Below are 12705 nucleotides of genomic sequence, written 5' to 3' on the forward strand. Positions count from 1 at the left end.
CATTGGTACTACTGAGTTCAAGTTGGTTTACCTGATCTCTTGCAGTACAGGTATGTATGATAAACTTAACAAAACAGTTTATCTCCTTTTGTACTGTTCTGGAAAGTGTACATTCACATTTTTAGACATTCATGCACAATAATGATAAACTTCTTTCCTACTTCTTCATATTAATTGTAGAATCATGGTTACTAATGTTATTCCGAATCCATTGTGCTCTTACACCATGGAATCTACACATCGATATTATTCAATATTACTCAATTTGTCAAGTTTTAGGTTGACTGGGAAGCATTTCTTTTATCAGTTTCTGTTAAGCTCCTTTTATAAATGAGGACCCATAAGGTAACTTCTGGTTATAACCAGTTACTTATACCAGATAGCATATTCACTTTATTGTGCTCTGCTGTTAAAACAGGAAACTGAACTCCTGTGTTATATAAAGCATGGATGTTTCTATTATTCAAGTGCAGTTTGCTGCTGTAAGAATCATATGCTAGAAGCCTAGTAATCTCTGCTATAGTGTTGAGGAAGTTGCAGAAATAGTGATGGGTGAGGTCAAATAGGAGATATTAAGATTGGGCGTACCACATTCAGACGTGACCCAGATTGGCTTTGTGGAGCTAGTTTTCTGATGACTGAGTAACTGTGAGAACTCCTGGGGTCTGGAGATCCAACTCAGTGATTAAGAGCACTTACTGTGCAGAGGGCTTGGATTCAGTTTTCAGACCCCACGTGGTGGTACATAGTTATCCATGATTCTAGTTCCATGTGAACAAGTGCCTTCTCCAAGACTCCCAGGGCAACAGACCTGCATGTGGTGCACAAACCCTTTCAGACAAAACATCCATAGATAAAAATATAAAATAAATAAATCCAAAAGATTTGTTCTGGCTTTCTGTCTTATCACCCTTACTACACTCTTGCACTTTTGGTGCCAATTCCCCAAGTGGATCTCATTAAACACAAACAGAAAATGATCTGCTCGATTTTGAATCTTCAGTCAGCACTGAATTCAATAAATCTATCTTTTTTTTCCCCTGAAACAGGTCTTGAGAGTCTTATTATCCAAACAGTAAAGCGAACAATATAAATATAGTATTAATAATGTAGCACCATATTGATTTGTTAAGGGCTTAACACAGAGCATAGGGCATCCTTTCAAGATGGTTGCTATGGCCACCAAAATTGTTGCTTTAGTGACCACCTCAGGTCAGAATAGATTTCATGGTTATAATGACCCTTGGAACAAAGGCTTGTGTTAAGAAAGTTTCACATGTCTACCGTGACTTGCCTTCTAATCAGTATTTTTTGTTGTTGTTTAATTTTAATGATAAAAAGTAGAAATCAGTAGGGAAAGGTCACTTTGAAAGGGAAGCTGGGGAAGTAAATGTTGCCTTCTTTATTAAGTTAACTTCAATACTAAAAAAGATTGCCTTCTCTTTCCAAGCCTGCTCACACATTTGTGTGTGTTTGTGCTGTTTTTATAGTACCTGACAAGGAAACCCCAATCCTGTCAATGCTACTAGTTTGGTCTACATTGTAACTTAACGTGAGCCACACACGGAATAATAATAATAAATAAGTCTTGCTAGGCACTGCTATGAACCCGAAGAAATGGACTAGCTGCTGTGATTTTTCACTTCGCTGCCACCTATAGCTAGGACTGGCACAACTTGGGACAGTGAAAAAACTCCGAGGCAGAAAAACAATTACATTTGCTGCTATCAGTATTGGAGACTTTTGTACCAAATATAATGATAATCGTGTGCTTTGAAAGTTTCCTGAAGCTTTCGCTATGTCAGCAACGTTCTTTCTATTCATCAGAAAGTATTGACTGCTGCCCGGAGGGGATGTTCAGCCTTCCACAAAGCAAAGGAGAAAAACAAATTGGGCAAGCATTAAAAAAATGCAAGCCAAGCAAGTCTGATATGGGGGGGGGGGAACACATGTCAGGGAGATGAACACTTCTCTGTAACACGGGTTTTTGTTGTTGTTTTGTTTTGTTTCTGCTATTGTTTTGTATGTTTTCCTTGGTGAGATATATATATATATATATATATATATATATATATATATTCCTGTATTTAAAAGATGTAAATTACTTTTGTATTCTATTAATTTTAACACCTACTAAACAAAGAATAATTTACAAGTCAGTGCCTTGGGCTAGATTAATGTAGCAACATTGATTTACACGGGTAGGAATTTAGTTATTTTTCCGTCCAAACTCCTTATACAGACATAACATATTTTTCCCTGGGGAAGAGTGACAAATATTATTTTTCTTCTTTTTCCCAGAAGACCTGGACAGTGAGAATAAGACTTCTTTAATACCGAGTCATTTGCTTCAGGTCTCCCAAATTCTACAAACATGAAATTGTTACTACACACACAAACATCTGCACTGAAGCAAAAACTCTGCAGTGTATAAGTTTATCTGTCACTTCCTATCAACATCAATTCTTTAATAAATGAGTATTTTTCCTGTATTGATGAAAACTAGGCATAAATTACTATACCAGTAGCTTCCCAGGGGAAAAATATTTTGACATTTGTTCGAAGAAAGCTTATTTGAGTACGATAATTTGAAGGATATAGCACTGATTTCCAGCATTCTGTTAACATAATGAGTATTTCTATATTTGTATGGGTGAATTAATGAAGGCAAGTAGAATAAATTCTACAATATCAAGTCCTTACTATGGGACTTCTAACACTTTCTGCAATATTTGGATTTCAATATTGGAAATTGTACTGGCTAGTTTTGTGTCAACTTGACAGAGCTGGAGTTATCACAGAGGAAGGAGCTTCAGTTGAGAAAATGCCTCCATGAGATCCAACTGTAAGGCATTTCCTCAATTAGTGATCAAGGGAGAAAGGCCCCTTGTGGGTGGGACCATCTCTGGGCTGGTAGTGTTGGTTCTATAAGAGAGCAGGCTGAGCAAGCCAGGAGAAGCAAGCCAATAAAGAACATCCCTCCATGGCTTCTGCATCAGCTCCTGCTTTCTGACCTGTTTGAGTTCCAGTCCTGACTTCCATTGGTGATGAACAGCAGTATGGAAGTGTAAGCTGAATAAACCCTTTCCTCCCCAACTTGCTTCTTGGTCATGATGTTTGTGCAGGAATAGAAACCCTGACTAAGACAAATTGGTACCAGCAGAGTGGGGTATTCCAGTGACAACCTGGCCATGTTTTGGGGAGGACTGTGGAAGGACTTTGGAACTTTGGGCTAGAATTTGGTGTTAAGAGCTCTGTCAGATGTTGTGTAGGAGCTTGGAAGATAATATTGCAAACAGTGCAGAGGATGGAGGCCTGGCTTGTGAAATTTCAGAGGGAAAACTAAAGACTCTTTACAGGGCCATTGTTACTTTGGTTGTGAAAATTCTGTGGTTCTGGTCAGCTGGGGCTGAATAATCAGCTGTGATTAACAAGATACCAGAACTACTAAAGCAAAACTTTGTATTACTGGGACTATTGATGCTGGTTAGCTGGAGCTAAGAAATTAGCGGTGATTAAGACCAGCATCATTGAGGTGACATCTTCTGGGAAGTGTTTTCTGAAAGCACAGAGGCTGTGTTCCAGAGATAGCCAAGGTTGTACCTTGTGCTGTGGCTGGACTTGATAATGTGTAACAGTCACCCAGGTGGTACTGGTTTTGAAGGCATGATGGGGTCATGCAGAGCAGCTGAGGCTCAGCACTGTGAGAGTCCATGGAAGGCCATTGGTGAAGGTGCAGCCTCAGTTGCAATTGACAGCCCAGGACTGAAGGGGTCATACAGTGTTTTGGAGATGCCAGTACCATGAGACGACCACCAAGAGCAGCAGCAGTGGAGTACAGGCATCTGGAGCCTAGAGGACAACATGTGTGCTACAAAGGGCATGGCTGGAGAAGTGACCCTAGCCCTTGGAGGAACCCAGAAGATTGTGAGTTAGATCCCAGACATTGGACATTTGGAGACTGATTTTTGCTTTTGATTGTGACTGTGCCCTGATATTTTCCCTCTTGAAGGAAGAAACTATTTAGTGGAGCCCAAAGTTAAGATACTTTTAATTGTAAAAAGACTTTGGTTTTTAAAAAGATGAATATTTTAAAGAGATTGAAATTTTAAGAATACATAAAGACTGTGGGATGTTTAAAGTTATTTAGACCTTGGGGGTGAATAAGAATGTAAGGATTGAGGCTTACTAGTGATGTGTTTGTGTATCAAGTTGACAAGGAGTCAATTGTACTGGCTAGTTTTGTGTCAACTAGACACAGCTGGAGTTATCACAGAGAAAGGAGCTTCAGTTGAGGAAATGCTTGAGTTCCAGTCCTGACTTCTTTTGGTGATGAACAGCAGTATGGAAGTGTAAGCCGAATAAACCCTTTCCTCCCCAACTTGCTTCTTGGTCATGATGTTTGTGCAGGAGTAGAAACCCTAACTAAGACAGAAATATTAAATGACATGTTTGGGGTTTCCAAGTACAAAGGAATTATTCAATATTGATACTGGTTTTCAAACTGCCCACAATTTTAACATCATTTTTTCATCAAGAAGCAGAAAATATTGGGAAAGATAAGAGAGCAGAGCAAATGATGCCCCAGAGTAGGGGAGTGCCAGGGCAAGGAGGTGGGAGTGGGGGGTGGGTGGGGGAACACCCTTGTTGAAGCAGGGGAAGGAAGAATGGTATAGGAGAGATTCAGGATGGGGGTGAAACCAGGAAAGGGGATAACATTTGAAATGTAAATGAAGAAAATATCTAACTTTAAAAAAGAGAAAAAAAAGAAAGCAGTGTGAAAGGGATCAAAGTATAGAAACAAACTTTTAACCAAAGTTGGAATTTATTAATAATTCAATAACATTTGTGTTCCTTAATTACTTATGGTTACAATATGGGAACTGGGAGTGGAAGAGAGCCAATGCATGAAGTATACAATGAATGTCAAAGATTGAAAAGCAATTTTCTTAAATAGACTCACGTGATGTGGGTACTAAAGGATATTGGATCAGTATTAGCAGGGAAATGTAAGAAAGAAAATGCCTGCTTACAAAACTATTTATAGAAAGCCTTTGAAAAGGAACAAACATCTGATGTATTGCAAAGCAGTCTTCTTGACCTTCTGTATTCCTTGTTTAAGTTCTCTGTTTTTGTAGCATGGTCAGGTACTCTAATACAAGAGCACATTCATTTAACCAACATGTTTGATCTTATTGCATCTATCAACTTCTTTCTGTGTTAATTTCTAAAAAGCAGTCCAATAGTGCTTTTCATGGAGATCTGATAAAATTTCCTGAGAAATGACCTCAGGTCTAGTGTGATATTAGTGGGAGAAAATTATACAGATCCCTTGAAACTATCTGGATTGCAGAACATTAATTACTAAAGCTGTAGTTTGGTCTCCACCAAGTCTTTGTCTCCTGAGTCTGTGTTCTGGAAAATTAACTTGTCCTGTCATAGAAGGTTATTTGAAAATCTTCTAGGATAGACATTACTCCAGGATATGTGATTTCAACCCTTTGACAAAATTGCATGACTCAGCAATATAACATTGGTTTTATAGGACAGAGCCATCCTACAAACTCTACGAGTGATGATTATGCAGATATATGTTTATATGTGTAAATATATAGAATATACAGGTTATCTTAATTAACTAGATATTCTGCATTCAGCAAATTTGGGAATAGAAGCTCATCCAGAACTTTGAATATTGTCCAGAAAAGCTAATTACTTTTGAAGTGTGCTTGATTTCTCATCCCTTTCCCTCCCTTTTAAGAACACTTGTGCAAATGCATCTAATACCTGAACTATTTTATCTAGGCAATATGAAAAATGTCAATCATATTACAAGTCTTCAATGTGATGTTACAACAGTTGAAAGGTTAGTTGTCTAAAAGGAGTTATAGCATGTAGTTGTAGAATTTGTACTGAAAGACCCACAATGTGAGGACTCCCCCACGTTCTGACTCAGGAGTGGTGACACCTCAAATCACTCATGAGAAATGGTCTTGCTGCAAACTGCAAGAGGACTTTTATTCAAGAGCACTCTCAGTCCCATAGTCATACACCATGCAGGGGTAGAGGACTGTGGCACGAAGTAGCTGGATAAGGGGGTATTTAAAGGAAGAAACCACAACTTAAGGAGGCGGGGAGAGCGTTGTTGGAAAATACCAAAAATACCAGTTAAGAACCACAAGGAAGTACAAAGTCACAAGAGTCACAAGGAATACCTGGTGATTGTGTGGGTTATTTCTCAAGACAGTTTCTAAGAGCCCTTAACAATAGCATATTTGCATAGCAGGTTCCAGCAATGGTCAGGGTGGGTCAGGGTGACTTTCTTTGAATGAACACTCCTTGAACCCAGGAAGCAGGTGGGTGGAGGAATGTCTCTATCTGTTTTATGATTAGCATACCTTAGAGCATTGAGTCATAGAGATCACATTCTCAAGCCTGGGCCTAAAGGCCTAGAATTTTGCTTTTATGTTTTATTTTTTCAGTATTTTCTGCCACATACATTGTGTTATAAGCAAAACAGAAATGGTCAAGCTTTTAAAACTTAAAAGTAATAATGTTAGTTTTGTAATAGTCTTTCCTTAGGATATTTGATTTTCATTTGTAAAGTGTACAAGGCTACTGAAGCAAACCCCTAGGATAAAGGGGACATGTTCACATCATGTAGGGTTCAGAGGATGCTTATTTGGGTTGTTGTTCGGATCTCCTGTGTAGGCATCTAGAGCCTGGATACAGCACCTAAGACTTCTTTACTTCATGGAAAACCACACAAAAACTGCTAAAGCTTTTATGGCAGCAATCTAAAAGCCTATGGGTTGGTAACACTAAAATGTACTTCCTCCAATCTGAACTCGGGGTAAAATTACTTGACCTACATAATCAGCAGCGGCCTCAAATATAAGAGGTCAAACTGGCATATCCTATTCAGCAAACTGGGGAAAGGCTCAATCACAGTACACAGAAAGCAACTGGGTCTCTTACTCTTTTCCATGTCTCAATAGACATGGCAAGGGCAGGCAAACACAACAGGTAGAGTCCTCTGGAAACCACCCTAGCATCCCCACATTGAACTATTGTTTAGGTTTAAATAAGAAATTGATACATTGTTATTATAAAATATTAAATGTAAAATATGTGTAATTATTAGAACAACAGAGAAATCTTTGGCTATTTCTCCTCCAAAAAAAGTATTACTAGAATGCAGGATAAGAAATCTGTAGGTTTGATTTCAAACTTTGTTTAGGTGTCTGCTTTCCCTGATACCCAAATTCTTGTCACCCCTCTACAGTCTTATGTCTTCCTGACATGTATAGTTCAACTAAAAGGGCAGCTAATTCCAGGACTGAAAAAACTAAACTAAACTAAACAACTAAAACACCTTTCAAGAAACTTTAGACCTCCTATTCCACTTTATGCATGAAATGACTAAACGACATAGACTGGATTTAGCGTATTTGTTTTCGATTCACAGATCATGGGGTCTAGATGGCATGGAACGCTGTACCTGTAGGCTCTCTGAGGGTTAGCTGAATTTTCCTGAATTTGCTTTACTTTGACCTAAGATTACTTGCAAAGAGATTTCTTGATTTATTCCCAATGACAAAGTAGAAATGGTTAAAGTCTTCCTAAATGTCACCAGCAGACAGCAGCAGAAATCTCCAAGTAACACCACATAACACAAGAATCTGAAGTGATCCTTGAGTCTCTGTGCTGTCTTGCCCAAGTTTAGGAGTGAGTACTTATGCAAAGATGATGCATTCAGAAACAAATTCAACTCATGGCAATGCAAATTTGATTCTACAGGAACCAAATAGGTGACATTAACATATGAAAGAAATTGAGGAAGGAAGGGACTGGGTGGGGCTAACTCTAGCTAAGGCAGAGGTGCAGATGATATAATTATATTTCAATTTTTAAAAGGTATATTGAAATACAAAGGGAAAAAAAATTGAGTTTTTTCTTTTCAGATACTCTCCCTATACTAAGGAAATAAACTTTAGTAAGACATTGTTGCATACAGAGCCAAAACACTGCTTAAAACACAAAAGTATTATTATGACTGATGTTTTTAGATGGTAGTATGATAAATGAAAATTTGTATTATCAATGCATGTTCACTTACTTGCAATAGCAGATGAAAAATTCAATTTATCCCTACCAGACAGTGCAAGGTATATCAGCCTCTTTTAATACATGTGTTCTCTTAGTTCTTAGTAATTGACTCTGGATGGATCATATCAACTTACCTGTTATTTATATTCAGTCTGTCAATGACTAATAATCTTATAATGTCTACAGACTTAATGTCTCATTTCAGAGAGCACAACAAGGCCACCAAAAGACTCTGCTATATGTGGAAGTCATATTGCTTTTTATATCTCATTATGTCTGTTCATCTTGTTTTCACCATACCGTGCTAACCACTAATATCCAAATTGATATATACTTTACTCCTTTTTTGATGGTTTACTTTCAATTATTTTTGTTTCGTATCCAATAAGGAAAAAATTAAAATAACTATATGGCATATATTCTTTCTTAACCAAAGCTCATATATATTTTAATATAAATAACTACTTTGGATTTTCTAAATTTGCATTTAAAATCAAAAGTTATTTAAGTGGTGAATCTTAAGATAATATATATTTCCCACTGTGTGTATGTAGATTCACTCAGTAATACTTTTATTTCTAAGAAATTTTTATTTGCACATTTTAATAATGTGATATTTGGCTATTTCTTTATATCTCTTATGAGATGACTCTTATCAGATTTTACTTTTAGAATTACTTGTTCTTCCAGAGGAAGAAAGTAGTTCATTATATAATTTGAAAATATCCTGTTCACAATGGTAACATTTTGCATTGTAAAGTGAAAATTATGCAATTTTAAGCTTCTGTTGCTTATATGCAACTACATTTGAATCATCCCCACAATCCATGGTTTCTCCTGTCTCTCAATTACTATAATTTGTTTTTCCTATTGTCAATAGCTTTTGTGAATGACTTCATTTATTTTATGCTTTGTTATGCCATTTAAGCTTAGTATTGATAATCTGTGTGTATACACCCAGATATGCATGCATGAATGTATTTGTATATGAATACATCCTTTTGCTTTAAAATATAAGCCGTCTATTTGCACTTATTGATACAAATGATGTGTTGTTCCCACATTCTTATCAAAGGTATATTTAAATTATTAATATATATTCTTATGGTGTTGCTTTGAAGATTTTTAATTTACTTAATTTAGTATTAAAAGTCAGTATTTTTGTTTTGCCCACTAGCTTTTTCTAATATTTTTCATTATGACATTGGTGTCCTTTTCTTCTCTTTATGTCATGCATACTGTGTTTCCTTTAATTTGATTTCTTTAACTCTATATAGTGTAGATGTAATAAAAAGGAAGGTGTCTTTGGCTTACAGATCAGGATATGCTTGATCATGTCAGGAAAGGCATGATAGCTGAACTGGTTCAGTTAGTCTGTTGATGAAAGAAAATTAAATTCCAGTTCCATGACTCATGCGGCTTGCTAGTTAGGAGGGCTTTTTGGGCCTAGGGCAAAGAACAAAGGCTGTTGCTGTTAAGTCATTCCAGGAACTGGCTAGCCATAAAGATAGGAGAGGCACACAAGGACCCTCGGACTATCTCAACTGAGTTATGGGCCATTTGGCCCAGGGCCTCCCTGTCTCCTGCCCTTCTGACATGAGTTAAATGTTGACATTGATAAGCACCTGCCCTTCAGAATTGCTGTTACCTCAATCTGCACATACAATTTGCTGATGTTAACCTGTCCAATTGTGTGTAACTGTGCCAATTGTTCCCCTGCCCCCAACTTTTTTGTATATAAACTCCTAGCTTCTGAGCCTTGTGGTGGACTCCTCTGTCTCCTGCATGAGATACATGTCAGCCCAGAGCTCAGTCATTAAACTACCTCATGTGCTTGCATCAAGCCGGTCTCCTGTGATTCCTTGGGTGCACGTACCATCTCAGGACTTGAGTGTGGGTCTCCCCACTAGGGTCTTTCATTTGGAGGTCCCACTGAGATTTGCGTGACACCCAAGAACCCTGAAGACCCCTTGGAGGTACGTCTGTGTGAGTCTTATATGTTGTCTGAGTCTTATATGTTGTCTGAGTGTCTGAGTGCACGAGTCATGGACCTTGAATTTAATTTTCTTTCACTGAGGCTTATGGAAATAACTGTTGTATCTTGTCTGTTCCATAATCAGAGCTCAGTCAGGACTAGATCACCGTCTAAGCTGTTCTTTATTGACATCTGCTGTTTTAAGCTCCCACCAGAGTAGCCTATCAAGCTCAGCTGACTGCATTCTAAGACTCTTCTAACACACATCTCTAAACTCTTCCACATGATCCAGTTTTAACTCATTAGATTTTTGCATTTTCATACCATTCAGAGTTGACACACAATTTTTATACTGTGTGCTGTACAACTGTTTAAAAATTAAAACTATAACACTGTACAAATGATAAATGGTAGTCTGTTTCTTGATTAAACTTTCCAACTAATCCCTGGATATTTTAGTAAGAAAAGATAACTCTAAGACTTGGTTGATTCAAATTGAAAGATAAAGAAATCTTTATGAAGCCTGTAAGTCAAACAGTTCATTTGTTTCTTTACTTACTACTTCATGTATATAGGAATAAAAATAAGTTGAATTTTATGTTTCAAGCAATACATGAAGCAAGTCAATAATAAAGCAGTAATTTCCAAAAAATATAGGAAACTTTAAAGGAGATTGACTACCAGCATGGTGCTCTGACCACAATAAGAAATAAGTGCTAAGTTTCTAATTTCCATAAAAAGGGAAAACAGTAGAATAGCATGTATGAAGTAATGGCATCAGACATTAGTAACAAGCAGAACTGATGAATTAATTTTAATACAGGGATAAAAACATCATAATTACATTAGCTTTCTACCAAGAATTTCTTAGCTATGTCAAGGAAAGGACCCCCAAGTGTTGATTTCTTACGCTGACATGGTATGAAGGAAATTTACAAACAGGAAAGAGAAAGAAAAGCCATGTAGAGAACCTAACTCTCTAGAGAGACACAGGCATAAAGCATCAGAGGACTACGAAGGAATTCCTTCTAGTTTCTGAGTTTGTTTGTTTGTTTGTTTTCTTTTGTTTTTCTGCAAATTCCCTACCCTATACCACCTCCCCTCTGCTTCAGTGAGGGAGCTTCCCCACCCACCCACCCACTCCCACCTCACCACCCTAACATTCCCCTGCCCTGCTGCATGGAGCCTTCATAGGACCAAGGGGCTTGCCTCTCATTGATGCCAGATAAGGCTATCCTCTGCTACATATGCAGCTAGAGCCATGTGTCCCTCCAATGTGTACTCTTTGGTGGTGGTTTAGTTCCTGGGAGCTCTGTGGAGTCTGGTTTTTACCTAAGTTTTTTTTAAAGCTATAATTCCCTGTTTTAATAGAGAGGGCAGAAAAGCAGCTGCTGGTGGGTATGGGGAGCCTACCCCCCTAGATCAAAAGGACTTGTCCAAAATAGAGTTTTAGTGTTTCTACTATCATCGGACTATTCCTGCAAACTTCCATGTCAAGTTCTCGGTTCACATTTATTTCCAAACAATGATTCATTTCGACATTGTTTCAGGGTTGGGCTTCCATTCTAACTCACCCAGTCCTTGGCATTTCCTTGATTTTATGACTTTTCCTTAGACCCTTTGTGCTTTCTGTTTATACAGTGCAATGCAACAAGTTCAGAGCAATCAAACTCATAGCCGTCCTCTTCAACTTCCTTCTCCTTATATAATGAATTAAAGGTGAACTTTGATTTTGATTACATGTATCACATGGAGAAACTGGAAACACCTAGTAATACCAAATTACTAAAAAACAAATTCTATTTTCCTACATCACACTGTTTTTTTTTTTTTTAATTTTAATAAGTTCTTGTAATTCTAAGTTCTGAAATTATGTTTGCCTGGAGAAAGAAAAAATATTAAACTGTAGGTTATAGTTTACTGCTTTAAAGAGACTGAATTATTCAAAAATTATATTTCTTCTTTTGTTATATTATTAATACACTTGTCTTTGTAGTTAATTCCCAGGAGATAGCTATATATAAAAATATCTTGATAAATGCCAACATTATGCATGCATTTTGAAACAAAACTTTAGCTCAACTATTTAAATGATACAATTATATGAATTATATACCAAATTAAATGTTAGTAATTTTGTTTCTTTTTTCCACAGGAGAGGATGCTTAAATTTTATCAAATGAAATATATTTTTCAAATATTGGATAAAATGAGATGCTTGCGAAAACGGTCTACAGTGTCATTCTTGGGGGTTCTTGTTGTTTTTCTACTATTCATGAACTTGTACATTGAAGATAGCTATGTTCTGGTAAGTTTTGGAGACATTATTTTTATTTCAAAAATATGTCTTCAGTCCAATTGTACCCCAATCTTAAGAGAACATGGAGTATCTTTTGAGCAGTATTATGTTTGCATATTTCCTGTCTGTATACATTTAGCCATATATCATCAACAGTATACTTCTTTCTTTCTTTTTCTTTCTTTCTTTCTTCCTTCCTTCCTTTCTTTCTTCCTTCCTTCCTTTCTTTCTTCCTTCCTTTCTTTCTTTCTTTCTTTCTTTCTTTCTTTCTTTCTTTCTTTCTTTCTTTCTTTCTTTCTTTCCTTCCTTCCTTCCTTCCTTC

At 37.0% G+C, this 12705-nt stretch overlaps 1 protein-coding gene across 1 annotated transcript in view; it reads left to right on the forward strand.

Annotated features, from left to right (window-relative positions):
- The window catches only part of Mgat4c (MGAT4 family member C), a 708988-nt gene that overhangs the window by 677514 nt on the left and 18769 nt on the right, over window positions 1-12705 (forward strand). The window contains exon 5 of the mRNA XM_029482259.2: window positions 12240-12392. Coding sequence (XP_029338119.1) covers window positions 12246-12392 — 147 coding nt within the window. The 5' untranslated portion in view covers window positions 12240-12245. The remainder of the gene's footprint in view (window positions 1-12239; window positions 12393-12705) is intronic.

The sequence above is a fragment of the Mus caroli genome, unplaced genomic scaffold (genome assembly GCF_978045245.1).
Source record: "Mus caroli unplaced genomic scaffold, Mus_caroli_1 scaffold_9, whole genome shotgun sequence".
NCBI classification, from domain to species: Eukaryota; Metazoa; Chordata; class Mammalia; order Rodentia; family Muridae; genus Mus; species Mus caroli.